At 35.6% G+C, this 27,958-nt stretch overlaps 2 protein-coding genes and 2 long non-coding RNA genes across 5 annotated transcripts in view; all 4 read left to right on the top strand.

The window, feature by feature from the left end:
• Nucleotides 1-2,875: 2,875 nt before the first annotated feature.
• On the top strand, nt 2,876-10,992 carry LOC129454624 (major histocompatibility complex class I-related gene protein-like). The gene is made up of 5 exons (XM_073858745.1): nt 2,876-2,884; nt 6,569-6,920; nt 7,006-7,028; nt 7,546-7,806; nt 10,610-10,992. Exons 2-5 carry the CDS (start codon nt 6,580-6,582, stop codon nt 10,972-10,974), a joined length of 990 nt encoding a protein of 329 aa, XP_073714846.1. The 5' UTR covers nt 2,876-2,884; nt 6,569-6,579; the 3' UTR covers nt 10,975-10,992.
• A 759-nt stretch (nt 10,993-11,751) lies between these two features.
• LOC141351529 (uncharacterized) overlaps nt 11,752-27,958 on the top strand; it is a 107,595-nt gene continuing 91,388 nt past the window's right edge. Inside the window, exon 1 of the long non-coding RNA XR_012359800.1 lies at nt 11,752-11,922. This is a non-coding gene — a long non-coding RNA (uncharacterized lncRNA). The remainder of the gene's footprint in view (nt 11,923-27,958) is intronic.
• On the top strand, nt 16,126-21,313 carry LOC141351527 (major histocompatibility complex class I-related gene protein-like). 2 transcript variants are annotated; one of them, XM_073858554.1, is made up of 5 exons: nt 16,139-16,425; nt 18,003-18,101; nt 20,008-20,271; nt 20,433-20,705; nt 20,966-21,313. In XM_073858554.1, the coding sequence occupies exons 1-5, from the start codon at nt 16,380-16,382 to the stop codon at nt 21,286-21,288; spliced, it is 1,005 nt and encodes a 334-aa protein (XP_073714655.1). In that variant the 5' UTR covers nt 16,139-16,379; the 3' UTR covers nt 21,289-21,313. The 2 variants fall into 2 exon arrangements, with proteins under 2 accessions (XP_073714656.1, XP_073714655.1); XM_073858555.1 differs by lacking the exon at nt 18,003-18,101 and having other exon boundaries at nt 16,126-16,425.
• On the top strand, nt 23,181-26,124 carry LOC141351528 (uncharacterized). The gene is made up of 3 exons (XR_012359799.1): nt 23,181-24,966; nt 25,064-25,078; nt 25,175-26,124. It is a non-coding gene; the product is annotated as an uncharacterized lncRNA (long non-coding RNA).

Below are 27,958 nucleotides of genomic sequence, written 5' to 3'. Positions count from 1 at the left end.
GAAATGTGAAAGAAGAGAGAATGAGAGTGCTTGCTGCTAAATATACCAGGAAGGAAGTACTCACGCCTCTCTGAGCATTCACCTTGAGCTCACCAGGCCGCCATCACCATTGGAGGAGAATCCAGGACACATCACGCTCTCATTGGCCGTGAGGGGCCAGCCTGTTGCTGGGCTGTTTCCATGGCGATGGCTTATCGAAGGTACCGCCGAAGCTGTCACCGGGGAAATAGATGGGGATAAGATAGTTAATGAGAAAAAGTGAGGATAACGTGTGTGTGTGTGTTTGTGTGTGTGTGTGTGTGTGAGAGAGAGAGAGAGAGAGAGAGAGAGAGAGAGAGAGAGAGAGAGAGAGTGTTGAGTGTGTGTGTGCGATAGTGAGAGAGATAGAGTGAGAGAGAGAGAGAGAGAGAGAGAGAGAGAGAGAGAGAGAGAGAGAATAGATTGAGGGCAATGATGCCTAAAATGAATAGATGAAGCAAAAGCAACAGGTTGATATGGGGCTGCTAGTATGGACATGAGTCGTATTAACAAAATTATAAATATACAGTTTATATACTTACTGACATTGGGATGACTGTCTTAAAGGACCCATCTACCCAGCTTGATATTAAGGTTAATGTTTAATGCTGCCCAAAACATCTGATCTATTAGCTGCTAAAGCCAAATCCCACTTCATTTTGAGATTTACAGAATTTTTTAAACAACCATCTGATATTAAACCATGTTCTACAGAAATATGCATAAATCAGAAGACGGGTAATATATACTAGGAAAAACAAGGAAGTGTTTGGTGGCTTCTAAATTCATCCCTGTTTGGATCCTAATGAATGAATGGGGCTAGGTTAAATGCTAACACATTCACAACGAGCTGTACAAAGATTAAATGCACGCATTGAAAAAAGATAGGTATGTATTAATTCATCTAAGTTGAGGTAAGAACATAGTAAAATATTGAAAAAATGGTGGTGTTTTCCTTTAAGTCATTTACTTTTATACTTTGGTTTTACTGAGTGCAAAAAACAGTTGACACCATTTGTTCTCAGATTTAGGATTATGATCATACATTTATCTTGTCTAACATTGAATATTAAATGAATATTTTTAATTATATTGCTGGACGAGTTGCAGCGTCACACAGACCTAGCTAACTTAAATCATTTTGTCTCTTCATTGGCACTGATACAAAGTATTATCAAATTAACTGTTATGTTGATAAAAAAATACATGCAATGCTATTGTTAAGAACAAGATCTTGCCATGGTTTCTTTATAAATTATTTGAAACCCTAAAAGATGGAGATGAGATCCTAGGTATTTGTGATGATGATAAAGGGGTGTGAAGTTGGATCCAGTTTAGTGATCCAGTTTATAGTTTCAAAAATTCTTGCAACTTTACAACCTTAACATCATCACAGATAGGCCTACCTACATTCAGGATCAGCTCCATCTTTTAGGGTTTAGAATTTATAGAAATTTATAAAGAAATTATTAATCAAGACGCCCTTCTCAAAAAGCAGTTTTGAGTAAAATTAGTTAAATGACTGATTTTGAATGATGATTTATTTTGAATAGAGTGAAATGATTGGATTTCACTGGCAAACCATTCTAAGCAGAATAAAATGTTGTACTTACTGTGCTGTATTGTATTTAAAAACATAAAATTCTATTCTATATGGATATAACAAAGTTAGAATAAATGGACGACCTTTGCGTGCACTGACTAACAAAAAGCAGATTCAAGATCGCTGATCTCATTTCTATAATGTTTGAGAAACTGCGCCCTCTGCTGTTTTTGGAAGGAAAATCACTGCTCCCAGCATTTCTTTATCAACGTCAAATGTAATAATGTAAGACAAAATGTAACAGTTTTTTTCTGGGACCATTTTTGTAGATGTTCATACAAGTAAACCAAGTATTATTTAACTATTTGTGTTTAATCAATAGTCTGCTTAAATCTCCAATAAAATAAAATAAAATACATTAAAATAATAAAATGCACATCGTTGTTTGTATGACTGTGATGACTTTAGGCTACTTGACGGATATGTGTGCACGTGTATCTTAAATATCACCTAAAAAACTGCACGTCAGTTTGGTTTACAGCTGTGTGAATTTTTACTTTTCACATTCAACTTTTAATGTAATATGCAGATACACACGTGTCCTCACATGCCTTGTCAAACTGAACATGAACTTCGTAAAACTAAATGTAATATTGAAAGCAAATGTCACTTTCAGTTTCATCTTCGCTGAGCTCAGTGCTATAACAGAGAGGATGAAACTGATTGGTTCCTGTCCTGTCACATGACCTGTGAAGCTCGTGTCATTCTGAAAAGATGAGATTTATATATGGGTTGAAAAAATATGTATTTATGATTTCGCCGCGGCGTAGATGCGCCTGGAAAAACGATCTCTCTCTCTTTGGGGGTCGTCTTGCCATTTCAGAAGCTTTTTGGAGTTAACTGGTGATGTTGCGTTTGGTTTCTGTCATCTGGAATTTGTAAGCTAACGGGGCGTTTACGGCCGCTAGTTGGATACTATATGGGGACAAAACAAAAATTTGAACCCACCCGTCACGTTGGGCTAATATTTCAGATCATAAAATTCAAATTATAAAATTTTCCTCAAACATAAAAACAATGCTATCTGTAGCACTACTGCTGGTTGGGATGTGTCCTGCGTTTGCTGGTAAGTATAATGTAAATAGGTTTAGGTTGAATAGTGCATTTTTTTATGTTTAATATAATTGCCTTGGTTTAAAAATCAGGCTGTAACTTGTAGAGCTAATGGGTGGCTTATAATAGCTGCTTATGGGAAAAGACAAAACTTTAAAACGATTTGACAGTAATATTTAATTTTTGGGAGGGATGGTCTTGCGTTTGCTGGTATTACTGTACATGGGTTGATAATAGTACATTTTTTAAATGTTTAATATCATGTTGCGTTGGTTTAAATAACAGCCATGTTGTATGCCATTATGTTTACCCTTACAAAAATAACCATGTTTTGTGGGAAAAGTGTAATAAATGTTTTTTTTACTACAGTAACCATGATTAACTATGGTTGTCAAAACCATGGTTATTTTGTGGTCACCATGGTTTTACTAAAGTAGCAATATGGTCTTTTGGCGTTAACTGTAGTAAAACCATGTTTAATTTTAGTAAGGATACGCATAAACATGTTTAAAATAGAAAAAAAGATTACATAAGATAAAAAAATTAAAACACAGGCCTTAATCTTAATATCATTCACATAATAATAGGTGTAATAGCCCACTTTAATTTGACATTTCCTATAACAAAATCCATTATAAATGCCAAAAACCACACAACTATGATTTATTAAAAAACATTGTTTTCTGTTGCATATTTCACGCATACAGGGTCTTAAAAGTCCAAAACGACAACCAACATAAAAATCATTATATTATTAGTTTGCATAAACACCACAAAACAGTTCTACACATGAATATTGTATGTCTGGTTCAAGTGCTTAAAAAGAGGATGCGTGTCGAACTAAAAATATCAACACTTTAGTATGTCATTTACATCATCAGACGATGTCTTTTCATTGAACTGTATAAAGCCAAGCTTCAGGACTTTACAGATCCAGTTAACAAACAATTTTCTTAATATTGAAATATTATACCTTCCTTTTTTCTCAGTGACTAGCATTACCAAACTTACTTTTAAACTATAATATCATTTTTACAAACAGATACTTCTTTCTTCACTGTAAAAAAAATTGTCAAAATATGTACCCCAGCTGTCACTAGGGTAGTACCCCTTAAAAAGGTCCTAATATGTAACAGTACAGAAATGTAAACATTTGGTACCCGCATGTACCTCTGAGATACAACTAACTATTTACATTTAGTCATTTAGCAGAAGCTTTTATTCAAAACGAGTAAGCGACTTACAAATGCCATAAACAATAGAAGCAATTTGAACAGCATATGTGCAATGACACTAATCTAATCAAGTCCAACACAGTATATGAAGCTAAGGGTTATTTTAGGTGCAAACCTGTACTTTTTTGAAATGTACTGCCCCAATGATAGCTGGGGCACATATTTTGACTATTCTGATGGTGTCTAATCTGTAAACTTCTTAAATCTGCATATTTTGTATAAATATTAGTCTTCATGTTTTTTTGAGAAATGGATTTGAAATGATAACGTTTTGGTGAGACAACTTTTTATCCATGCAGGTCTTATGTTGACTTATTCTAAATGTCTTCCTAAATAGAAAAATAGCAAATTGGGAGAAATATTAGGATTGGAATAAGTTGTTTCTTTGTTCAAATTGAGTGTCGATTTGGAGCAAATTTGGTCAACAAGGGGCTTCATGCAAGTGCACAACTCAAACACAAACGAACAGTTCCTGTTTGGTGTGATTTGGATGACATGGGATGCTTCAGTTACCGGAGGCACATGCCAATATTTGAATAGTGGGCTAACACAAGAAAATAATAGGGGAGAGCGGGGTAAGTTGTCACACGGGTAAGTTGTCACACTGTTAATAACTCCAACACTAGAGGCTCTATCTCAAAAATCAAATAGCCACTTTATGTGACTTCTTCTTCTATAGTGAACTTCCTGTTCACATGTGGTCAAGATCACTGTAATCTGAGGTTAGCACAATTTTCTTATTTTTCTGCTTAAAAAGTAAAAAAAAATCACTTTACATTTTATGCAATACAACTTTGTTAGGTGTGAATGTTTAAAATGATTATTTTGCACAAAATAGAGGAGACCGTAAAGTGTCTTTTGATACTTTAGCTAAAGTGATATGATGAGCTAAACTTGAGATTTAGACAACATTAGCACACAAGTAAGTATGGGGCAAGTTGTCTCAATGACTTTGGGGCAAGTCGTCACATCTGACAACTTGCCCCTGTACAAACAAACACATCGAACATGCTCAGAAAACATGATATAGAAAAGAATAAGCCTCAATCTAGCAAAAAGCTGTTTCAAAAGAAAGGGAAGCAGAAATCTGGACCTATGAAAAACAAGGCAGCTAAAAGAAGAAAAATCATGCAAGAGTCATCATCAGATGATGAAGAGTGCTTCTGCCTCGTCTGTGTAGAGCCATTTTCAAAGAGTCGTCCAAAGGAGACCTGGGTAAAATGTGTAAAATGCAACAATTGGGCCCATGATGCTTGCACCTCAGGCAAGGCAATTTATGTGTGTCAGAATTGTGATTCTGGAGATGAGTCCTATTAGTCATACAGGGCATCTGTTTTGTTCAGAGGTTCAACATGTTAAGTTAAGCAAGTTATCTGCAGCGTTCCATTCAGTTATCTGGTTTTATGTGAAAGCCATAGAACATTTGAACCAAAGTTCAAAGTAAAGTGGTCTTGCCACTTAATTGAAATGTGCATTATTTGGATTGAAATAATTGTTTTTCCAGATTCTCCAGGCACGGATGTTTATATTTCCAGTTTGGTTTGAGTTTAAAAATTAAAATCAATATTCACAATTAAGTAGTTGTGTTCTTATTTTTAGATAATCTAGTGTGACAACTTACCCGCCCTAGTGTGACAACTTACCCTCCGATGGGGCAAATTGTCACAAGTGCACAGTCACTATTCAACAGTCTACAACTCTGTAATGAGATAAGATATAAAGATGTTATGAATACAACATATGTGCCCAAGACTTCCTTCTTTCATTTGGTATGAGATTTATACCATTTTGATGTATGGTGCTCAGTAAATGTTAGACAGTGTGAAAAGTGTGACAACATACCCCGCTCTCCCCTATAATATTCTGTGAGTTTCTTATAAATGGCTCTTTTTATGAAATACAACACATTGGCACTGGTTACATAAAAAATCATGCCACTCACAGACTACTGTACATTTTCAGAATGACTACATTATAAAAATAATTTTAAAAATTATTATATAACCCAGGCAACAATGTCAGTTAGTAGACACGCCCATTACTGCTGATTGGCTACAAGTGTGTTTTGGTAGTTGGCCTGACTCCCTTTTCCAAAGTGTTTGTCCAACCCAGTCTCACACCATGCGTCAATATGTTGACGCGGAGGGTATACCTTTCGCGTCATTTTTTGACGAACTGGGGACTTCAATACTATTAAGTCCGTTGCATTCTCTTTCCTATTTTCTTACCATTTTCTACCATTTTCGCGTCAGTTTAGGGTTAGATTTACATAATGACATCCCTACCCAAACCTTTCCCTAACCCCAATGCCAGGCGACAACTGTTTAATTTCGCGTACCTAATAGTATTGAAGTCCCCAGTTCGTCAAAAAATGACGCGAAAGGTATACCCTCCGCGTCAACATATTGACGCATGGTCAAGTGTCGTCAAATATTGACGCCATGGGTGTGAGACCGTGTTAGTTTCTCAAAAATCATGCACCCCTAAATGGCAGCTTTATAGGATAGGACAGTGGAAACACATTATAGATGTTATGAACAAATCATCTGTCAATAAACAAAGTAAAGCTAAATATAGTGAGCTAAATAGTTAAGTCTTTTTATTTTTGTTATTTTCAATTATACTCTGTCTTACCAATTTTCAATATGTCTCTCCACAGGAACACACTCTATGTTTCACTTCTTCACTGCTGTGACTGGAGACCCTAACATCCTAAAGGCCACAGGGGTTGCAAAGATCGATGATCAACAGGTTACATACTTTGACAGCATAACAATGAAGTCTGTGCCAAAGACAGAGTGGTTCAAATTAAATGAAGATTACTGGAACAGACAGACTGAGAATGGCATTTTTGTCTATAATCAATATAAAAACTACATGCCCAATATAATGAACTTTTTCAACCATTCCATATCAGGTATGTTGACACAACCAACCAACATACAACCAATTACCACTAATACTGTAGTTAAAACTTTTAGACTTCAGTATCACTATATAGACCCGTGCTTGTAAAGTGCATCAGAGAAGTATCACAAATATGCAGTTATAAAATTGCAATTTTAGTAAAAGTTTCTCTTTTGTGCTTTATTTAAGCATTGCTTATGATCACAAAAAAAGTTTCAATAATAATAATAATAATAATAATGTAATAATAATAATAATGTAAATAAGAGGATTTATATATCGTCGTTGTCCTTCCGAAATCTTGTATCTCCATATTTTCTGAATTTCATTTTTTTGTCATAACTCATTATTATTGGTCACTCTTTATGTTTGTCAGTGGGTTTTGCAAATATTTCATCAATAAAAATTATTAAAAGTGCTTGTCAACTTTGAACACAAACTCATATATTAGACATACTGATTACTAATGTACTGTATCCCGTGTATCTTCTCTATACCCCTAAAACCCCAACCTCCCATCAAACTGTCCATCTCTTACTAGATTATTAGATCAGAGATCCATTAATAACTTTCTTTTTTTTTTCTTTTTTTCTTATCTATCTATCTACATTTTGGCAAACTTTATTATACCATTTTGATTTTTTTAGACTAAGCCATCTCAAGCCAACATAAAGTTTGTTCAAAAAAAACTTTAACGTCACCTAGTTACATTTGATGTTGCTTTCTCAGGTGCTCACACCCTTCAGTTACTGTATGGCTGTGAGCTGGAGGATGATGGCACTGTTAGAGGATATTTGCAGATTGGTTATGATGGAGAAGACTTCATCAGCTTAGATACGAAGAAACTCAGCTGGATTCCTGCGAATCCTCCTGCTGCCAACTTCAAGAAGATTTTGGATGCTAATAAAGTTCAGACAAGTATGGAGAAGGAATGCATTGAGTATCTGAAGAAGTATGTGAGCTATGCCAACGACAACATGGAGAGAAAAGGTAACAATATTATTACAGTTGCTTAAAAATTCAATTACGAGGACCCATACCTACTCTCTTAGCAGCAGGCAGTGATAAAAAATACATACAGAAGTTAAATCTTTTGTAAAATGGATCATATGATGGTTAAAATGTTTTACAAAGCTCATCCTACTAAAAAGTGCAGTGCTTTGATTGGCCAGCTGACCCAGTGCATTGTGATTGGCCAAATACCTTAAGGCTGCTTCCACTCTAAACTTTTATTCCCTTCCCTTGCCAACTTCTCTCGGTCTCATTGACTATGATTCATTCAATTTAATGAATTTTTTTAAGGTAAGTGGTTGGAATCAATTTATTTAAAGGGGGGGTTTAATGGTATTCTGCACTTATTAACACAGTTATAGAGTTGTTTCCTCATGCTAAACGTAGGCAAAGTGTCAAAAATGCAGTTGGGCGTGTTTCAGAGTATTTCTGTGCCGAATGCACTTCGCCAGGGTTCGTACAAGTTTCGGCTAATTTTTTTCGATTACGGTTCTAACTGACGTTTCAGGGGTTTTCGATACGTATCACTTCTTTATATGGGCTTCAGCCGGAAAACTTCCCCCGGAAAACCCCGCCCAGCCGTCAGTCAGCGGGAGACGCTAGAGCTGCTAACAGCTTATCACGCCACTCAGCTTTGTTTAATTTCAAAAGTCAACAATGGCACAAGAAGAAGTGTGTTTTTGGAGGTAAGGAGAAGACATCCAGCCTTATGGAAACAATGGATATAGTTTATTATCCGGATTAGCAGCGGAGTTTTGCATGTGTGTTTGATGCTGTGGATTTTCAGAACCGGGTCATGACGAGTTACACGTGGTAAGTAAGACTTCTGTCTTATGTTGGAAATAGGCGCGTGTATATTATATATAAATGACACGAACATGTAGTGAATCATAAGTTAAAACAGTGTTGTATAGTGTTGTATGACTCGTACTCGCTCCTCCCGTGTTATAACTCCTCCTTCTTCATTTTTTCGTACGTTATCGGAAAGATTCGGTAAAGCTAATCTTTCTTTTATAAATCTGATTAAACTAAAGACTCTTCAGAGATATAAAGGATGTCATACTACTCTATAGGTACTCCAGATTAATATCAGAAATGCAGAAACAGCGTGTGTTACCTGAGCTTTAAGCTACATTTAAACAAACAAAAAAATAGAAAGGCTAAAATTTAAAAATTCATTAAATTGAATGAATCATTTTGTGTCTACAGGCAGTGTTGGGTAAGTTACTCAAAAAAATTAATTAATTACTAGTTATTAATTACATCTTCAATCATGTAATTAGATTACTTTACAAATTACTCTCTCCAAAAAGTATTTAATTACTTATTACTAATTACTTTCTAAATCCTTTTTAGTACATGATACAAGGATAGGCTTGAAATGGCTCGAAGAAAAAATACATAAAAGTACATCAATTATTCTGGTCCCACTTTAGGGTCCAATTCTCTCTATTAACTAACTATTAACTACTTTTGCCTCAATATACTCCAACTACTGCTTATTAAAACTAAAGAAGTTGTTAATTTTAAGTATTGGTAGAAATGGAGGGTTAAGGACGTAGAATAAGATTTTGCAGAATCAGGCATTAATATGTGCTATTAAGTATTAATAAACAGCCAGAATCTCATTAATATTAATGCTAATAATCAACCAGTTAATAGTGAGAATTGTAAACTTAAACCTTGTTAAATCCACTACTGTATTATAGTACATACACAGTATTTAGTTACATCAGAAGTAACTGTAATTAGATTACAAGAAAAATAAGAGTAATCCCTTACTTTACTTTTTCAAGGGAAAAGTAATTTAATTACAGTAACTAATTACTTAGTAACTAGTTACACCCAACACTGACTACAGGCGATACACTTGAAATGGGATTAAATGAAACGCCCTAACCCCTTGATCACTTGTGCGTAGACATATGTTTAACTCATGGTTAGGTTACCAACTTTTTACAACAACTTGACCAACTTGTTCAGGGCAGGAATAAAAAAACAAACCTTTCTCTATATTCTCCTCTAATTTTCAACATTTTCTGATTTGGCAAAGTGTATGTAAAATAAAAACTAAAAGTAATGATTTTTAAAAAATAGAAACGAAATCAAAAATATTTATGCACCACTAAAAATAACTACAACTAAACTGAAATAAAATTACATATTACAAAACTAAATAAAAACTATTTTTTTCATGGGTGGAAAATGATAAGTGTGACAGGGTTGAAACTAAGGGACATACCTTTATAGTCCAATAGTCTAATATAATTATATAACAATTTAATAATAATTTGAATTTGTTTACAAGAAAAAAAAACTAAAATAAGTGCTTACATTATTGCCAAAAATTACTGTGCACTATTTATTCATTATTTTCTAACTACAAATTCAGTAACGTGCCTCAGGGTGTCATGCCTAATGCCATGATTTAAGGGAAAACTTAAAAGCATTTTTTATGATAAAATAATGTGAATCCAATATTTTTTATTAATCATAACGTTGTCATTATGATTGGAAGTATTGGTAAAAGCTTTTAACATCTCATTTTGGTTAACCACAACTTTGTAAACATTACAGAATCCTACAGGAGTAATTACCTAAAATTGTCAGCCAATACTGTGCACATTGTTTTTGTTACTACATTTGTGTAATATAAATAGGCTACTATATAATATAATTTGAATACTTGCTTGGTAATAGATTTTAATAGATTAGTGTTAGCCTACAAAGATGTTTTTCTTTCGAATCCTCTAATCCTGCTTCACACTTAATCTCTCTTTAGTTTCACCTAAGGTTTCTCTACTGCAGAAAAACTCCTCGTCTCCAGTTATCTGTCATGCTACAGGTTTCTACTCCCAAAACATCACAATGACTTGGATGAAAAATCATGAGGAGCTTTATGAGGATGTAGAGGTCAGTTCAACTTTACCAAACGAAGATGGATCGTTCCAGAAGAGCATCAGTCTCTTAGTGAAGTCTGAGGAGTGGAAGAAGAACCCAGATGTCTACAGATGTGTGGTTCAATCTGTGGGAAAAGGGAAAGAGATTGTTGTCCTTCTGAATGAAAACAACATAAAATCTAACTCCGGTATGTGTGAGTGGACTAAAGAGTGGTTACACCAGCTGTATCTTAAAAAAATTATCTAAAATTTGAATGATCTAAGCACATTTTCTAAAGCGCACGGTCTAAATAGGCATGTCCGATGCCACTTGTGCTAATTCAACAACGAGAAAAATGCTTAAAAGGGTTGTTCCTATTTTCGTAATGAGTGTGTTTTGTACAGAGCCCCTAGGGGACATGGAGCAAAAAATAAGTAAAATTTAGTTTCGCGTGCGCACGTGAAACTAAAATTTGTTAGAATTTATTTATCCTCGTAGGGAAAGTATTTTTGCAGCATACACTCACATTAAAAATTATTGGCAGTTCACATAAATGGGGGGCAAAGAAATAGAACAAGGGAAAAGAATTTAAAAACTTGGCTGCCTGAGGAACAAATGACAATTTAATTGTTGTGTGTAGCATTGCTACCTGTTTATTGTTTGTTATTATTAAAGTTTATCATCTCTCTTACTTTGATTGATGATTGATTGCAGCTTCTGACAGCATCATTGTGAAATGTTTGGTGTTCATCACTATTGCAATCGTTGTTGGCTGTGTGGTGGCTCTTGCTGTCTTTGCTGCTAAAAAGGTGCGTGGGAAGACCAAAGCGGTTAGCAGCCCAGATCAGCAGGTGAATTAAGTTTTATAAATATTACAAGCAATTGTGACTAATTGTAATCTTTAATCATTATAAACCCACATTTGATTTCTTTATTGTTACAGGCTATGTGAATGGCGGTAGTAAGTATTGTTTTCTTTATGTCTGATCTCTATGCCATTTTGTTTGCAGTTTCTCACAGTGCTCTTATTTTATTTCACAGCCCGCATAGAAATGACTGATGAACCTCTTCAAAATGAAAAATAATTTTGTTTTGTTTATTTTACATATAGATTTTTGCCATGTGTGTTGCCTGCATGTAGAATGAAATTATCTCAATAGATCAAGATAAGTAATGTAACTTCAATATATCATACACAACTAACACAATGTTTAGGTCATGTAAACGTTATGTAACATGGCTGCAGCAGGCGCCATTGAAAGTACTAAGGGGACTATTTTCGAGCACTGCGTAATATCATTGCGCCTCCTGCAGCCATGTTACGGCAGCAAAGTCTTTGATTATTACGCCAGAATGAGAGTATAGTTCCTAGCCATATCTGCCTAGAAAATTGCAACTTTAATTTTTCTGCCGATTTTAGTACATGATGTAACTACAGAAGAGTTAAGTTTTAAATAGGAAAAATATTGAAACTCTTTAGTTATTTTTTAGCGCAATGCTAATGGACTAATCAGATACAACGGATTGTGCTAAGATATGCTAAAAGTGGTAGTGCCAGACCCGGAGATCAGCTGAATGGATTTCAAAACGTTAAGAATTAAAAGTTTAACTCTAGGGGAGCTGGAAAATTAGCATATTTTCAAAAAATTGAAGTGTCCCTTTAATGACAATGCCGATGCATTATGACACCCCCAGTCTGTAATGTATTACAGGTACAGATGCTGCGTGTCTCAGTCTCAAGGTTTTTAATAATCATCACAGGTCAGTGATGTGAAGCAGTTACAGTAATTTCTGTTGTCCACTAGTAACACCTGTTGAATCTGACAAAGTAATTTTCCGGATAAAGAGAAAGGTCTTGTGCTACTGAAGAACTAATTGATCTCAACCCTAAATCTGTATCTAGCATTTTAGATCTACTGTAACAACAGTGATTTGTTATATTGGAGCAACTGCATCAACCTTGCCACACTCTTTGGACCAGCAGTGGGTCCAATATTGCATCATCACATTTATTTAGCTTTCTTACTAGTCTGGTCACTTTTGCTTTTATGTTACATAAAATAAGGTCATCAAGCTCCCCCCATGTGTTCTCTTTAAGGCGAAACTATTTTTGTATCAATTTACAGTATGTGGGTAGGCCACTCTTTTAAATTCTTTAAAAAAATATTTTAACCTACTAGATGGCCATCTTACAACAGTTATACACCTGACAGCAAAACAACAATCTTATAACACACAAGAACAATTCTGACACTACAAATGTTAGAAATGCTTCCAAGTGTGAGCTGGTTCAGTAGGCTTGGGTGAATGTGGGGAGTAGAGTGGGAAAAACACTGCGTGCTTTGTTCTAGGAAACAATAATTCATCTGTTATTCCTTAGTCATATGTACTGTATAGTTCTCTGTACAATTAAAGGCTTCTACAGATTATAAAAATGTATAAAAAAATGGTTATTTAAAAAACCTTTGACTATATGGCTCTTATAGTTGTCTTATATTTAATAAGGAACCAAAAAAGTTCTTCTATGGCATTGCAGTGAAAACCTTTTACATGCATTACTTTAAATAACCCCTCATTCTTTACACACACACACACTTACAAAATGGTATGTACTATATGGGCAATGAGTATATTTATTGTGTGTTTGTCTTATCTGTTTCTGTTTTGTTCCATTGTTATTTACCACATGTAGAGTCACTTTCTGTGATTGCATTAAAAAAAAAGATAAACCTTTTAAACACCTTTATTTTTAAGAGTGTATCCATAAACAGTCTAATTGTAATGAGCAGTGGTGATTGTACCTGCATGTATTCTTGTGGGATGTGTCATCTGAATGTCCGTCCAGGTGCTGATATGAAATCCTTTGGTCATTCAAGCCAGATGTATGTTTGTAGTTGAGGACTGGATTGATGACACTCTGCTGACAGATGATGCATAAAAAGATATTGTTTTTCAGCAAACTTGTTAAATCTAGCAATCGTGTCCTTTAGCATTAGTTGTTTTTGACTCCATTCAGTCCTCTCCAAATGTTTTGTTTTTCAGTATAAAACACAATTTACAAACAAAACTTGCAAACAGGACATGGGTGAGGAAGAGGTTTCAGCTATGTGAGCTGAGAAGCTCTGGGAACACAACATGTTTATAAAAAAATAAAATTACATGGGTTTGGATTGGCAGGTAAATAAATTGTAAAGAATTGCTTAATGAAATGGTTTTACAGTCATCTTTAGATGGATTTTTAATTTTACTGATTATAATGTCAATATATAATGTTGTTTAGTGACAATGCTGGTGCATTATGATACCCCTTGTCTGTATTGTCATCAGGCACAGATACTGTAAGCATGTCTAAGTGTCAAGTCTCTGATGACCGTCACAAGCCAGTGATGTGAATCAATACTGTCCACTGGTATGATAACACCTGTTGAATCTGACAAAGCAATATTCCTGATGAAGAGAAAGGTCTAGTGCTACTACTGAAGAATTAACTTAGTTTTGTTTTGTGTATTGCTTTGGTTCAATTTGCCATTTTGTTCATGTCACATTATTGTAAACTAACTGTTTGAACCAAAAAAGTTGTATGATTTGTACAGTATTAAGTTATTTATTATGTAACATAAATGTCAAATTTAAGAAAAGGATAAAAAGCAGAGGTTCAAAGCCTTCAAAAGATACCCTTGTACAGTAAAATGCACAAATTACATTCTCACAGTAAGTGTTAAACATTATCCTGTCAAGTGAAACACATGATAAACTTTAAGAAGTAATAACAGGCAAGCATTTGCACTTTATATCATTTGGAATTAAGAAAACGCATCAGTTAAATCTCTTAGTTAAATAATTTTTCTTTAGAAGGTAATATAAAGAAATATATCCTGTTTACTGCCACCTAGTGAGATCAAAATATTTTTTGCAGGGACAAAAACTTTGTGATTGTGATATTACGCACTGCCCGAAAATAGTCCCCTGCTATTGAAAGTAACCAAGGGGACTATTTTTGGGCTTTATTTAAATAAGCAATAGACTCAGGAGTGGATCCGCTGGAGGTGTACACAGTAACTGTCAATATTGTGTCATACTTGCAACTTTACAGAAAGTAAAGATGAACAATAAAGGATTACCTCTTAATTCTGAAAGGTGAAAAGGTGGTTAAAAAGTGGCTAAATCAGGCTAGATGTAGGGTTACAACTAGCCATTATAAAGCCAGACCTACATCCCATCAAGAACATGTGGACTGTGCTTAAGAAAAAAGTCTTTTTTTCAGAAAGCCCAAAAAAATTGTATTAGAACTGGTTAACTTTGGTTCACAATAAGCTTCACTTTTGTAGTGAGAATTCAACCAGGAGTGGAGAGGGATTTTAAAAGTGCCTGACTGAGGTAAGAATGGCCAAGGAATGTTGGCTGGTGCATGTATATTTCTGAAAATGCAGATCTTTTGAAGACCTATCATACACTTTTAAAAGACCCGCAATGCATGCAATATTTTTGTGACAAAGATGTATTTTTCAATCATTCAAAGAGTTGTAGAAATCTTCCAATCTTCAAAACTCAAGACTGCCAAAGTATACATACATGTAAACTTTTGAAAAAATTCTCACAATTTTAATCATTTAGAATTGATTTAGAGTTTTGCTTGATTTGTTCCTAAAAACAATATGAAGAGTTTCGTTGCAAAACGAGAAAACCGCCGTTTTTTAATTGTTCAGAAATCTCTTTTTTTGGTTGTGCATTCCAATTAATTTCAATTCAACTGCAGTTGGTTTGTTTTGATTTAAACCTTCATAACTTAAAAAATAACGCTAAAAATAAGCTAGGTAGCACCATAAAACAAAATAATAACATGATAATATAATAATAAACATGTTTTGACAAAAATGTTAAAAAATGGATTTATCTCGTTTTGCAACGAAACTCTTCATATGTTTTCATTAGGCTACTTTTTATATGAATTATGTTCACCTCCACGACCAATTAGAGAAAGCAATGAAAAACAAACATAACTTTAATATAGATGAAATACAAACATCTTTCCCTCTATGAAAATTAGAGTTAGCCTAACTTGATATAACTTGTGTGCTCACGACTTGCAGTGTGCGTGTGTTCACTACTCACTGGTTATGTTAATGCAGAGGAGGTCACTTTCAGTTTCATTTTCGCTGAACTTCAAGCTGATTGGTTGGTTCCTTGTCACAAGATCTGTTGGGTGCGCTCGAAGTTGAGATTTTTAATCTGGCCGCATATAGATTTAACAGCAGACTTGTATGCGTGAATAGAGGATTCCCATTTCTGCTCCGGTGTTACGCCTCATATTTTGCTTGCTTAAGTTCGTTATTTTTAATGTGAGGGTTTAAGTGAGGGCAAATGCGTGCCCATATCTTTAGACAAAATCGAAGAATAAAGTGTCCGATTTAAGAATGTTGTGACCAATAAAAACAGCGGAAAAACAAACAACATGAGGTCACTTTACGGGGTCGTCTTAACATTTTAGAAGATTTCTTTTGGTTACTGGTGATGTTGCGTTTTGGTCTGATCATCTATTGGCTGGAATTTCTCGGCTAACGGGGCGTTGGATATACAGCTGGATACAGTTCGTGGAAAAACAAAACTTAAACCGATCCGACAGTAGGCAAATATTTCAGATTATACATTTTCCTCAAACATAAACAAAAATCATGCGATCTGTGGCACTTCTGCTCGTTGGGATACTTGCCTTTTCTGGTAAGTACAGTAAATAGGTTAGGTTGATAGTGAAACTAATATAGGCTAACTGCGTTTTCTTGGTTTTAATAATAGCCATGTTTTTTGTTATTATGTGTAAATAATAAAATAACGTGTTTTTAATAAGACTGTTTTGCACTGTTAGCGCACACCTGTATAATTTATGGAAAACATTGCTCTCGTGTGTGGCATAGCCTATTTTACGCATGTGTTATACCAGGTCTTACGTCCAGATTACACGACCACCAACATAAAAAATATTGCATTATTACTCTGTATAAACAGAAAAAAACAATAGGCTACATCTAATATACTAGTATTTTCCTTAAGAATATTAACCAAGGTTTTATTGTGGTAAAAGTGTAACCATGTTTTTTGGTGTATTGATTACTATCAGCAAAACCATGGTTTTACTACACTAACCAAGGTATATGGTTTAAAAACCATGGTTGTCAAAACCATGTTTTTTATTATGTTAATTATTTTTGTAAGGGTTTCACACCAGCCTTTAATTATTTACCAGTTTATAATGCTGCTTATGATGTAATACTTTTGATAGCCTAATAAACAGATTTGGGAAAGCAGAGCTACTCTAAAACTGTAGTTATCCAAAAATACACACAATGCTTAAAAAGGGGATCTGTGGGTTTTGAATTCCACTATGTCTTTTACTTAATAATCAGAAGATGCCTTCTCAGTGAACCATATAAAGCCAAGCTTCAGGACTTTACCCGGTCCAGTTAACTTAAAAAAACAACAACATTATTTTTTCACAGGTTGGTGCCTATTTCTTTTGACTACTGTAAAAAAATACAGCATTGGTGTCAAATCAACATACATTTTTATGTAACTTTAACTTAACAAATTATGTTAAACTTCAACTTGTTTTATAAGTTATGTCAACATATTGCAAGTTTAAAGCAAGAGTATGTTGAATTGACTTGCAAAAGCAAGTTGTTTTAACTTCATGCTGCAATTGTGTCACAGCGACAGCATTACCAAACTTTTAAAACCATAGAATTTTATCTATTTGAAATTGAAAAGGAAAGTGACATGGAGGCCGATGTATGGTGAATCATTACACCATACAGTGCCTGGAAAGCATTTAGGGGAAAGATGCCTTGTTTAAAGTGCACCTATTTCATTGCTAAAACAATGTTATATAGTGTATTTGGTATAATACAATTTGTTTGCGTGGTTTATGGTTAAAAAACACATTATTTTCTGTGATGTGTCCCAGATTGGCCAGCTAATCTATATGTTGTGACTGGCATCAATATATGGTGTTATAACAATAAGAATGTAATGGATATTTTGCAATGAACACCTGTGATCACAAACAGGAATATGAGTGAGTGACAAGTGAGTGGCATGATTTGTCAAGTATAAAAGCCTGTACTCGAATCTCGATGAGTAGTGAACACACACACAGCATGCTGTAAAATGGTAATGAGAAACATTCTGTGTATCTTAAAGTTTATTTAAATAAATGAAATTTTTTGAATGTTTGCTAGGCTTATTTCATAAAAGAGAAAAGCATTCTTGCATTCTTAATGCAACCCTCTGTGTGCTCTCAGCGTCTTTGGGCCAGCAAAGTGAAGACACCGAGGAGGTTAAGATGTTTCCTGTCTGTAACAGTACTGTTGAAATCATCAATGACCCTGTGATTGCTGCAGGTGAGGCTAATAGTATCTAACAGTGAACTTACTGCCACCAACTATTACTACAGACTATTAATGCTATCCCAACTTAACTTAGTATTTTTTAAATGCAATTACGAGCACAGTGGTTAATTGGAAGAAGGGGATTTTGTACATACAGTAGGCCTACTCCAGCTGCAGACATCCCTTAAAGGCGGAGTCCATGATGTTTGAAAGCCAATGTTGATATTTGAAATCACCTAAACAAACACGCCCCTACCCCAATAGAATCTGGACCTTCTGTTGATAGACCCGCCCCACACATACGCAACCCGGCATTTGATTTGATTTGATTGGCTATAAGTGTGTTTTTGTAGTCGGCCCGTCTCGTTTTCCAACGCATTTTTCAAACATCGTGGACTCCGCCTTTAACTCTGCTGCTGCCTTAAAGGGGCCATGTCACAAGACTTTTTTAAGATGAAAATAAATCTTTGGAGTCCCCAGAGTACACATGTGAAGTTTTAGCTCACAGATAATTCACATGTTAAAATTGACACTTTGTAGGTGTGAGCAAAAATGTGGTGTTTTTGGGTGTGTCCTTTAAAATGCAAATGAGCTGATGAAATGTAAACACTGATGCAATGATGGTGGTTTGTTGGAATTTAAACTCAATTGTGCTGTGAATTATCTTCTCTCTCTCTCTTTCTCTCTGCACTAAATGGCTGTGCCGTGTTTGGATAGTGCAGATTAAGGGGCGGTATTATTATAATAAGAGCTCCTTATGACATCATAAGGAGAGCCAAATTTTAAAGTGCTTGCAGAGAATAGTTTACTAAGTTACTGGGTTGATCTTTTTCACATAGGTTGATAGAAGCACTGGGAACCCAATTATAGCACTTAAACATGGAAAAGTCAGATTTTCATGCCATGGCCCCTTTAAGACTTTCTTTTATGAAATGTCTTCTGTTTATACTAAATACTGATATCCTTTTACAATACCTTAATGCCTTGTTTGCACATAAAAGTTCACACACATCCACATATGAAATCTCTTTGCACATTTATACAAACTAAAGCATGTGTCTTCTTACGTGAGTAATAAGTGAACATTTTTTAAGTGAGTTTGCACAAGTGCACAAGTGTTTTAAAGATGTAACTGCACGCATCGAGTTTACTTTATGTGAGTATTTTATATTTGCATATAGGCGTATGCATACATTAAGTAAGGGATAATGTAGAGTCAGCCGGAAGTTATTGGGAAATAAGCCCCGACAGTGTGATCAGGACCCGACACGAAGCTACTTGCCACATAAGAAAAAAAACTGGACATGAATATGAATTTGAAACATTTTATTGGCATATTTGTTTTAAATTAACATTTTTATCCTTCCGCGAAACTTTGCACAGATGCATAAAATGATCGTAATACCTTATTAAGATCCTCTGCTTCATACTTGTCTGTCTCCATTTTTTCTGTTTTAGCCAGTCTTTGAGAAGTTTTAATGCCCATTCTGTTTTTTTTTTTTTTTTGGTGTTGGCTTCGTAGCTGTCATGCTCTATTTTGTCAAGTTCAGTCTCAGTAAGCTCTCTGTGTCTTGTTGTTGTTCGTTCTTCTATCCACTGTTTAAATGTTTTATTTTTTCCGTACGTGTTAAAATTAATGTCAAAATGTTCCATTCTTAATTGTGATTGTCCAGTGTTTGTCACAAGATGGCGCCAAACAGTAATCTTTGTTGGCGCGGAGGGATTTTAAACTTACAAGTAGTCCGGCTACGCGTTATTACTTTGGAGCGGTTATTATTTGAAAAGAACGAACCTGCAAATGTCTCAACTGACCAATCAGAATCAAGCATTCCAGAGAGCCGTGTAATAAGTTTATATGGAAATCATTCACAGGTCTATATGCATACGGTCTTACTTTTTTCACTATGTCTGTCCAAAGGACCACACTCTATGTTTCAATTATACATCGGTGTGTCTGGAGTCTCTAACTTCCCAGAGGTCACAGTGGTTACACAGGTCGATGATGAACCGATTACGTACTTTGACACCAATACAATGAAAGCTGTGCCAAAGACGGAGTGGATGACAAAGAGTAAAGACGAAGATTACTGGAACAGAAAGACTGAGAATACTGTAGTTCTCTATAATCAATATAAAAACAACATGCTCAGTATCATGAACATATTCAACCATTCCAAGTCAGGTATATTGACAAAAAGCAACCAACCAACAAACATGCATACAACCACACTTGCTGCATTTAAAAATGTGATTAATAGTATATTATCATAAAATATTATTATATCAATATTGATATTGATGTCTATTACCTGCAAGTAACCACAGTTTGACTGTGAACCTCAGATGTTCACACGCTTCAGTTGATGTTTGGCTGTGAGCTGGAGAATGATGGCACCAGTCGAGGATATATGCACATTGGTTATGATGGTGAAGACTTCATGAGCCTAGATATGAAGACGCTGAAATGGATTCCTGCGAGTCTTCAAGCTGCCACCTTCAAGCAGACTTTAGAGGGGAATAAAGATCAAGAATATTTGAAAACCTGTGTGGAGAATAAATGCATTGAGGCGCTGCAGAAGTATGTGATCTACAGCAAAGAGAGTCTGGAGAAAAAAGGTAGAGATATTATAAAAATAAAAAAAACTAATGCAAATGAATATGTGAATTAAATGCAGTAGGTTTTAAAGTCCTAAAACCACTGTCAAGTACTGACAAATACATTTTAGCTTTCAAGCAAATACTGTGCATTGTTTGTGTCAATAAATTTGCTTAATCTTTTTTAAATAATTGCCTGGTAATAGATTTGAAATTATTTTAAGCCTATAAAGATATTTTTTCTTTCTAATCCTGATTCTTCTATGCCAATCTCTCTGAAGATCCACCAGAGGTCGCTCTACTGCAGAAAAACTCCTCGTCTCCAGTTATCTGTCATGCTACAGGTTATCCCAAAGACATCACAATGACTTGGATGAAAAATCATGAGGAGCTTTATGAGGATGTAGAGGTCAGTTCAACTTTACCAAACACAGATGGATCGTTCCAGAAAAGCATCAGTCTCTTAGTGAATCCTGAGGAGTGGAAGAAGAACCCAGATGTCTACAGATGTGTGGTTCAATCTGTGGGAAAAGGGAAAGAGATTGTTGTCCTTCTGAATGAAAACAACATTAAGACCAACTCAGGTATGTGTAAGTGTCACTAAAGGATTGTTATACCAGCTGTATCTTCTTACAAAAGTTTATAACTGAAGGATATAAACCACAATGCTAAAGTGTTAAATATTGTGGTGTTTTGTTTTTAGAGATCAGAATTGAGCAGGTTATGTTAATGTTTTTTGACAGTCTGATTATAATATCAGTCAGTGGCGAACCGTGAGTACTTCAGCTGGGCCTTCAAAATATGCAATGAAGTGCAAATGCCTCTCCATGCGCAATTACGCATGGCGCAATAAATGAAAGTCACAAATTTAATGGATAGGTTCTACTTACTACACCGCCTTAATTCTTAAAAACAGGAAAATGGAGACAAGTGAGCATGGTGGAAAAACACCAAAATAAATTGAGAGTAGTTTGTTTTTCATAAATTTTAAAATTCAGAATATAATACTAGGCTATTCGTATTTCGTTAAATCATACAGTGAACGTGTAAAAATTCTGAGCACGCAAAGTTAAATTACAGAATAGGCATCGTTTGCCTTTAAATGCAGTTTTAAAGTTTAAAATTACTTTAATCTAACTGATAAACACAAATACAGACTCTGCTGCTCTGTAAATTTGCATTTAATTTTTGTTTTTTGTAAATATATATTTAGATGTAGGATAGCTTGTTAGTCTTTTTTTCATAAGGGGAAATATAGCACCCTGCGTTCTCAGTGCACCTCCTTGTGGCTTATAACTGTTATATTTTGCGGGCTCGCAAAATCCCTAGCCCGAGCCCCGGTGAATGTTTTTGCATTCTCTGAGATTTAGTTAGGTAATTATATTGTATGTAATTCGGCGTCGCCTGCAGTCATTACTATCCTCAAGTAAAACTGTCAGGAAGTGAAAGTATAATTAAACCCATTATTTTTCTCGTGTTCACGTCTGATATGCGCAGCGCAGCTGCACGCGCATCTCTCGGCTGTGCTCTTCACGAGTACCCGCTTAAGTAATTTCGTTTTTACCTCAGCCCTATCAAACTAGCCACAACGTCAATCACGTTTTCTGCCATTTACCTCAACCACTCTCACCGCAGAGATTCGGGCCATTAGACGGTCTATGATTAGGACTTCTTCTTCTTTGGTGTTTTACGGCAGCTCGCATCCAGCTTGTTGCATGATTAGGACTTCATGAAGGCTTACAATGCTTTGTTTTTTACCCGCCCACTTGAAATCAAAGCGTGATTGGTCGTTTTGCCCGTCACTCTCCACACCAAAACACATAGCTTGGCCTTCCTTGGGATTCTTGAAGTCCTAACCAATGAATGAGCCAGTTTACCGGGCCTTAATAGAGACAGACGATTCTGATTGGATATGAACCTGACAGTAAGCTTAACGTTAGAACATAGATGAGAGAAAATATATTACATGTATTAAATTAAATTAAATATAAATTTAAACATGTAAAAACATATTTTTATTGAATACTTTATTATTAATTAGTATTATTATAAAAAATATTTTTATTAATTTTTTTAGGCCTTCTCTGAAGGCGTAGAAGGCCCTGAAGGTTCCCCACTGATATCAGTACACTGTCAGAAAAACAGTACAAAACTGTAGCTTTTCTGTCACTGGGGTGGTACCCTAATGCTGTGTTCACACCAAACGCAAAAAGAGCATCTGGCGCAAATTATTTCAATAGTTAAGTCAATGTAAAGACGCGTTTCCGCGGGTCTGCAGGTCTGGCGGCGCGAATGAGGCATTTAGCGTGGTAGAGGCAAATCTGCCTAATGCTGAGTTTACACCAAACGCGTTTTGGGCGTCAAAATCGCGTCTACCGCGCCTAGTTTGCCGCTTGAACACTTTGAATGCATCCACGTGTGTAGAGCGGAGTAGACGCGCAGAAAGATTGCAAGATGTCTGTTTGCAAGATGACTGATGTTGATTGTGCATTTATCGAGAGAGTTACCAGTTTGTATTGGGTAACCTTACTATAGGGGGAAAATAAACGGCTTGGGTCGATAAACGTCACGTGACTCAAAAGTGAAGTGTGTATTACAACAGGTTGCCAAAAGTCCTTACTGACACTCTTCCAAGCGAGGTCCTTTTTATTCCTGTCTCCTCTATAGAAATAACAACTTGTGTCATATACTGTAGCTCCGAGTGACCGCTTACAGACAATATCAAGCCTTGGTTGAGTGAGTGACTCCGGGCGGGGCTGCCACCACAGCAGCAGGCTGGCTCCTGATTGGTTAACGCGGCGCGAAATTCCGCCAAAGTTCAAATTTTTCAACTCGGGCGTCAGCCGCAAATTCGCGTGAACCGCAAAATGCACAAAAGCACCATTCGCGCGTACCACGCACAACACTCAATTCGCGCCTTTCGCGCGAGCTTCACGCGCGAATGAGGCGGAAACGCCTCTTCCGCGCCGCGGGACCTCCTGACGCGCGTCAACGCGTCTGCACATTGACTTAACATTGAAATCAGTCGCGCTTCACGCCTCTACCGCGGTTGGTGTAAACGCACCATAAGTGTGGGGTTACATCAGTCGCGACCAGTCACCAGGTCCTTTTTATTGCTGTCTTGTGTCGTATAGCTCAGGGTGACTGCTTACGGACAATATCAAGCGTTCCTTCATGTTGAATGAGTGACTCCGGGCGGGGCTGCCGCCACAGCAGCAAGCAAGCTCCTGATTGGTTTACGGGGGACGAAAATCCGCCAAAGTTTTTCAACTCGGGTGTCAAACGCAAATTTGCGTGAATCACAAAAACTAAACTAGATGCGTGAATGAGACGGAATTGCGTCTACCGGTCCGCGCTGAGCGCCTCATTCGCGTCTTGAGACCTCCAGACGCATCAACGTGGCTTCACATAGACTTAACATTGAAATCACTCATGCTTTACGCCTCTACAGCGGCTGGTGTAAACGCAGCATAACTCGCACATCGAGTCGAAAAATCTGAACTTTGGCGAAAAATCGTGCCGTTTTAACCAGTCAGGAGCTTGCTCTATTAGTGACGTGATTAAAAGATTAAAAGTGCACACATTAAAAAAGATAGGTATGTAATTATTAAGTTGAGGTAAGAGCATAGAAAAATATTGAAAAACTGTGGTGTTTTCTTTTAAGGTACACAATAGGTCCTTATAAGGGTATAATATTGTACCACAAACGGTACAAGATTTTAATGTGTTAAATACCCATAAAGGTACAAAATGAAACCTTTGAGGGTACTACCCTAGCGACAGAAAATGTACAGTTTTGTACCTTTTTCTGACAGCATGGGGCTGTAAGATATATCAAAATTGGCGAATTATGATTTTAAATGATTTTAATACTGTAGCCTACTTCAAAAAGTTTTGATAGTTAAAGTTTTAGATGGATGCAGACTGGTGAGACAAAGAGAGTGATGCTTTCTTTTTCACAGAAAAATGTCAAACATACAGTATGCTGTTTATGTAATTTTAATACATTTTAATATTTAAATTTGCATTAAATTTGCATCCCTACATATCAGTTATTGTTGGTCATAATGTTCATAAAGAGGTCCACATTATATAGAGTGGTTGTATTGTGTATATTTTGCTGGATGATTGATTGCAGCTTCTGACAACATTATTGTGAAATGTTTGGTGTTCATCACTATTGCAATCGTTGTTGGATGTGTGGTGGCTCTCGCTGTCTTTGCTGCTAAAAAGGGGCTGGCGTGGGGAAAGACCACACCGGTTAAAAGCCTAATTCCAGCAGGTGAATTCAGTTTTATAAATATGACTGTAATTGTTTTAAAGTACTGTAATTTATTGTAACTATTATTAACCCACATTTGATTTCTTTATTGTAACAGGTTATGTGAAGGGCAGTTGTAAGTATTGTAGGCCTATTGTTTTTTTTACTGATCTTTTATGTCCTTCTGTTTGTTTACAGTGTCTCACAGTGCTCCTATTTTATTTTACAGACGCCGTAAATGACATAGACATGACAGATGAACCACTTCAAAAAACAATATGAAATATTTTTTTGTTTATTTTACATGTAGATTTTAGCAAAGTGTGTTGACTGTATGTAAGATGTATTTAAAGATGTAAATAGCTCAAAATAAGTAATAGCATTAATGTATCATAAACCACTAACACATACTGTTTATATCTGTGTGTTTTTAAGATCATGTAAATTCAAGATACAGTATTGTTTTATTTTACACATAAGCCTCATTTTACAGCGATCTTAATTCTTTAGGTTTATAACTCATAGATTTTCTCATATACTTTGTTATGCACTGTTGCTTTGGGTAAAAATGTCAAATGGATGAATATAATAAATTGGTCTGTACTATAACTACACAATTATCATGGCCAGAAGAAGTCACTATAATTTTACAGTTTTTTTTTTTAAAATAAAGCTATTAAATTCCTTTCATTTTTTATTTAAAGAGTTCACACTAACATGTAATCAGATATGATAATGAATGCATATTTGGCATGCTGTTTGAACCCAGGATACCCTCCCTTGACTGGGATAGAAATACCAACCCACAGTAAAGTGATGTGGCACAGAGGGATGCTGCAAAAACTCCCACAAAAACTGCCACTGCCACTTGTCAAGTGAATTAAGAGGAAAACGATAATCATGGGTTTTAATATTGTTTAATGACAGTTACCAATATGATTATAGGATTGTTTTTAAAAAGTACATGCTTTCAATGCAAATAAATAAATAATAAAACAATTACAGTATTACATTTAGATCTGCTTACAAGCAAGCAAACAGAACTCATTGGTAAAGTTCATCCTGGACGCTTTCGTAAAGTACATGGGCAAGGGTGTTACTAGCAATTTTGGGTCCTATGAAAGAATATAAGGTTGTGCCCCCTACCACACCCATTTCGCACCAAAAATACAAGCCAACCTGGAGGAGCTATCTAAAATCTTTTTCTGCAATTTAATAATAGAGCTGATTATGTTTGCTATTGCTTTGACCACTATTTTCAAGCTTTAGTCAGAGACCATGTCTGTAGCTACAGTATAAGATTTAATGCTTCATACAAGTGTTTATTTGAGGTTGACTGTTTTCTACAAATAATTACCCTACATAATGTAAAAAAACATTCTGTGAAAATATAAACTTGATATCTTTAATATTGACTGAGTAAGTTCAATTGAAATCAATAAAAGCTTGAAAACTGTGATGCTCTTTATCACACTTAGACTTTAGTCTGGTTTCTGACCTCTGTAGCCTCTATTTTATTTTTTTAATGTCCAGACTAATACTTCCTCATCAAAGGCAATGTAAGACTGGACGAAGCCATGTAGTAAATGGGGGGGGGGGATTTTCAGTAAATGCAGAAACAAGCCATAACTTTGTTTTGTTAACTGTTTGGCAGATACATTTATCATTTCTATAACATTTTTCACTGTTACTAATAAAAATGACCTTTGGGGCCCAAAAGTGCATGGGCCCATGGTCCTTACTTCTCCCTATAGAGGCGCCCCTAGACATGGGTCAGTGTAAAACGTGAGAAACAGATGTCCCAGGAACTATTTTAAGCGTGAGAATTGTGCGTGCGTGCTTGTTTCCTTTAGTAGTTACTGGTGATGCTGAGATTGTGTCTGATCATCTATTGGCTGGATTGTGTAGCTTATATTATATAACTGGGTGTTTTTGTTATCAAGGCTATCCTCGGGTGAGGTTTTACAGCTGTCTGCCACTGCAACAAAGACAAAACTTTTAACGGATTTGACAGTCAGAATGTTCTCTTAGGCAAACATGCATTCTTTACTGCTTCTGCGTGTAACTTTTAAATGTTTAAAAAAAGCTGTAATATTTAAAAACAACCTTTACGAAAATTAACCACAGACTTACTACAAATACAACCAAAAAGTATGGTAACTATTAAATCACCAGAAATGAAGTTTTTTCCTCTCAGATAAAGATTTAGAATTTTGTTTTGCACTATAAAAAAAATCTTATAATCATGTGGGCCTACACACTTACAGTGGATGAAAACACCACATTTTCTGTGCAGCATATTTCATATTTGCATATTTCTGTGCACATTTACTGTGTTATACCTTAACACTTCAAAACAGTACAAGGTTTATGGCAAGTTTTAAAGGCGGAGTGCACAATGTTTGAAAGCCAATGTTGATATTTGAAATCACCTAAACAAACACACCCCTACCCCAATAGAATCTGGACCTTCTTTTAAAAGACCCCCCCACACATAAGCAACCCCGGCAAGGATGTTGGTTAGTAGACACGCCCCTTACTGCTGATTGGCTACAAGTGTGTTTTGGTAGTCAGCCTGTCTCCTTTTCCAAAGCGTTTTTCAAACATTGTGGATTCAAGAAAGATCGATGCTACAAAAAGCATCAATATCCCAAAATATTTTTACAAAACAAATTTTATAGAGATTTACATTTTTTTTGTCCTCTGGCTTCATCTCTAAAGTATTCAGTTTGTAATCTCAAAGATCATACCTGTCTTCAGTGTAAAGACAGATGAAGTAATCCAGTAATCATGCGGTCTAATTTCTGCTGTGTTCTTTTTTACCCAATGATCTGTAAATATTGGACAGAACACATGTTAGTTTATAAACCACTATCCGTGAGTTTAAACAACCAAGCACTGCATTGAAACAACCTAACACAGGTTTATTTAATAACCCAGCATGTGTTCTGTCCAATATTTGCCAGCATTGGGTTAAAAATAACTCAATAAAATTAAGAGTGTTAAATAACAA

Source organism: Misgurnus anguillicaudatus, chromosome 20 (genome assembly GCF_027580225.2).
Source record: "Misgurnus anguillicaudatus chromosome 20, ASM2758022v2, whole genome shotgun sequence".
NCBI lineage: Eukaryota > Metazoa > Chordata > Actinopteri > Cypriniformes > Cobitidae > Misgurnus > Misgurnus anguillicaudatus.
This window is presented reverse-complemented; position numbering and strand designations above follow the sequence as displayed.

What these genes read in the sequence shown, in the direction of transcription:
- LOC129454624 (XM_073858745.1), top strand. Translation starts at nt 6,580, where the DNA reads ATGTTTCACTTCTTCACTGCTGTGACTGGAGACCCTAACATCCTAAAG. An exon ending in CACTATATAGACCCGTGCTT is followed by an intron (nt 6,921 to 7,005) that starts GTAAAGTGCATC and finishes GCTTTATTTAAG; the next exon opens with CATTGCTTATGATCACAAAA. An exon ending in TGCTTATGATCACAAAAAAA is followed by an intron (nt 7,029 to 7,545) that starts GTTTCAATAATA and finishes TTGCTTTCTCAG; the next exon opens with GTGCTCACACCCTTCAGTTA.
- LOC141351527 (XM_073858554.1), top strand. Translation starts at nt 16,380, where the DNA reads ATGCGATCTGTGGCACTTCTGCTCGTTGGGATACTTGCCTTTTCTG. An exon ending in ATTCAACCATTCCAAGTCAG is followed by an intron (nt 20,272 to 20,432) that starts GTATATTGACAA and finishes TGTGAACCTCAG; the next exon opens with ATGTTCACACGCTTCAGTTG. An exon ending in AGAGAGTCTGGAGAAAAAAG is followed by an intron (nt 20,706 to 20,965) that starts GTAGAGATATTA and finishes ATCTCTCTGAAG; the next exon opens with ATCCACCAGAGGTCGCTCTA.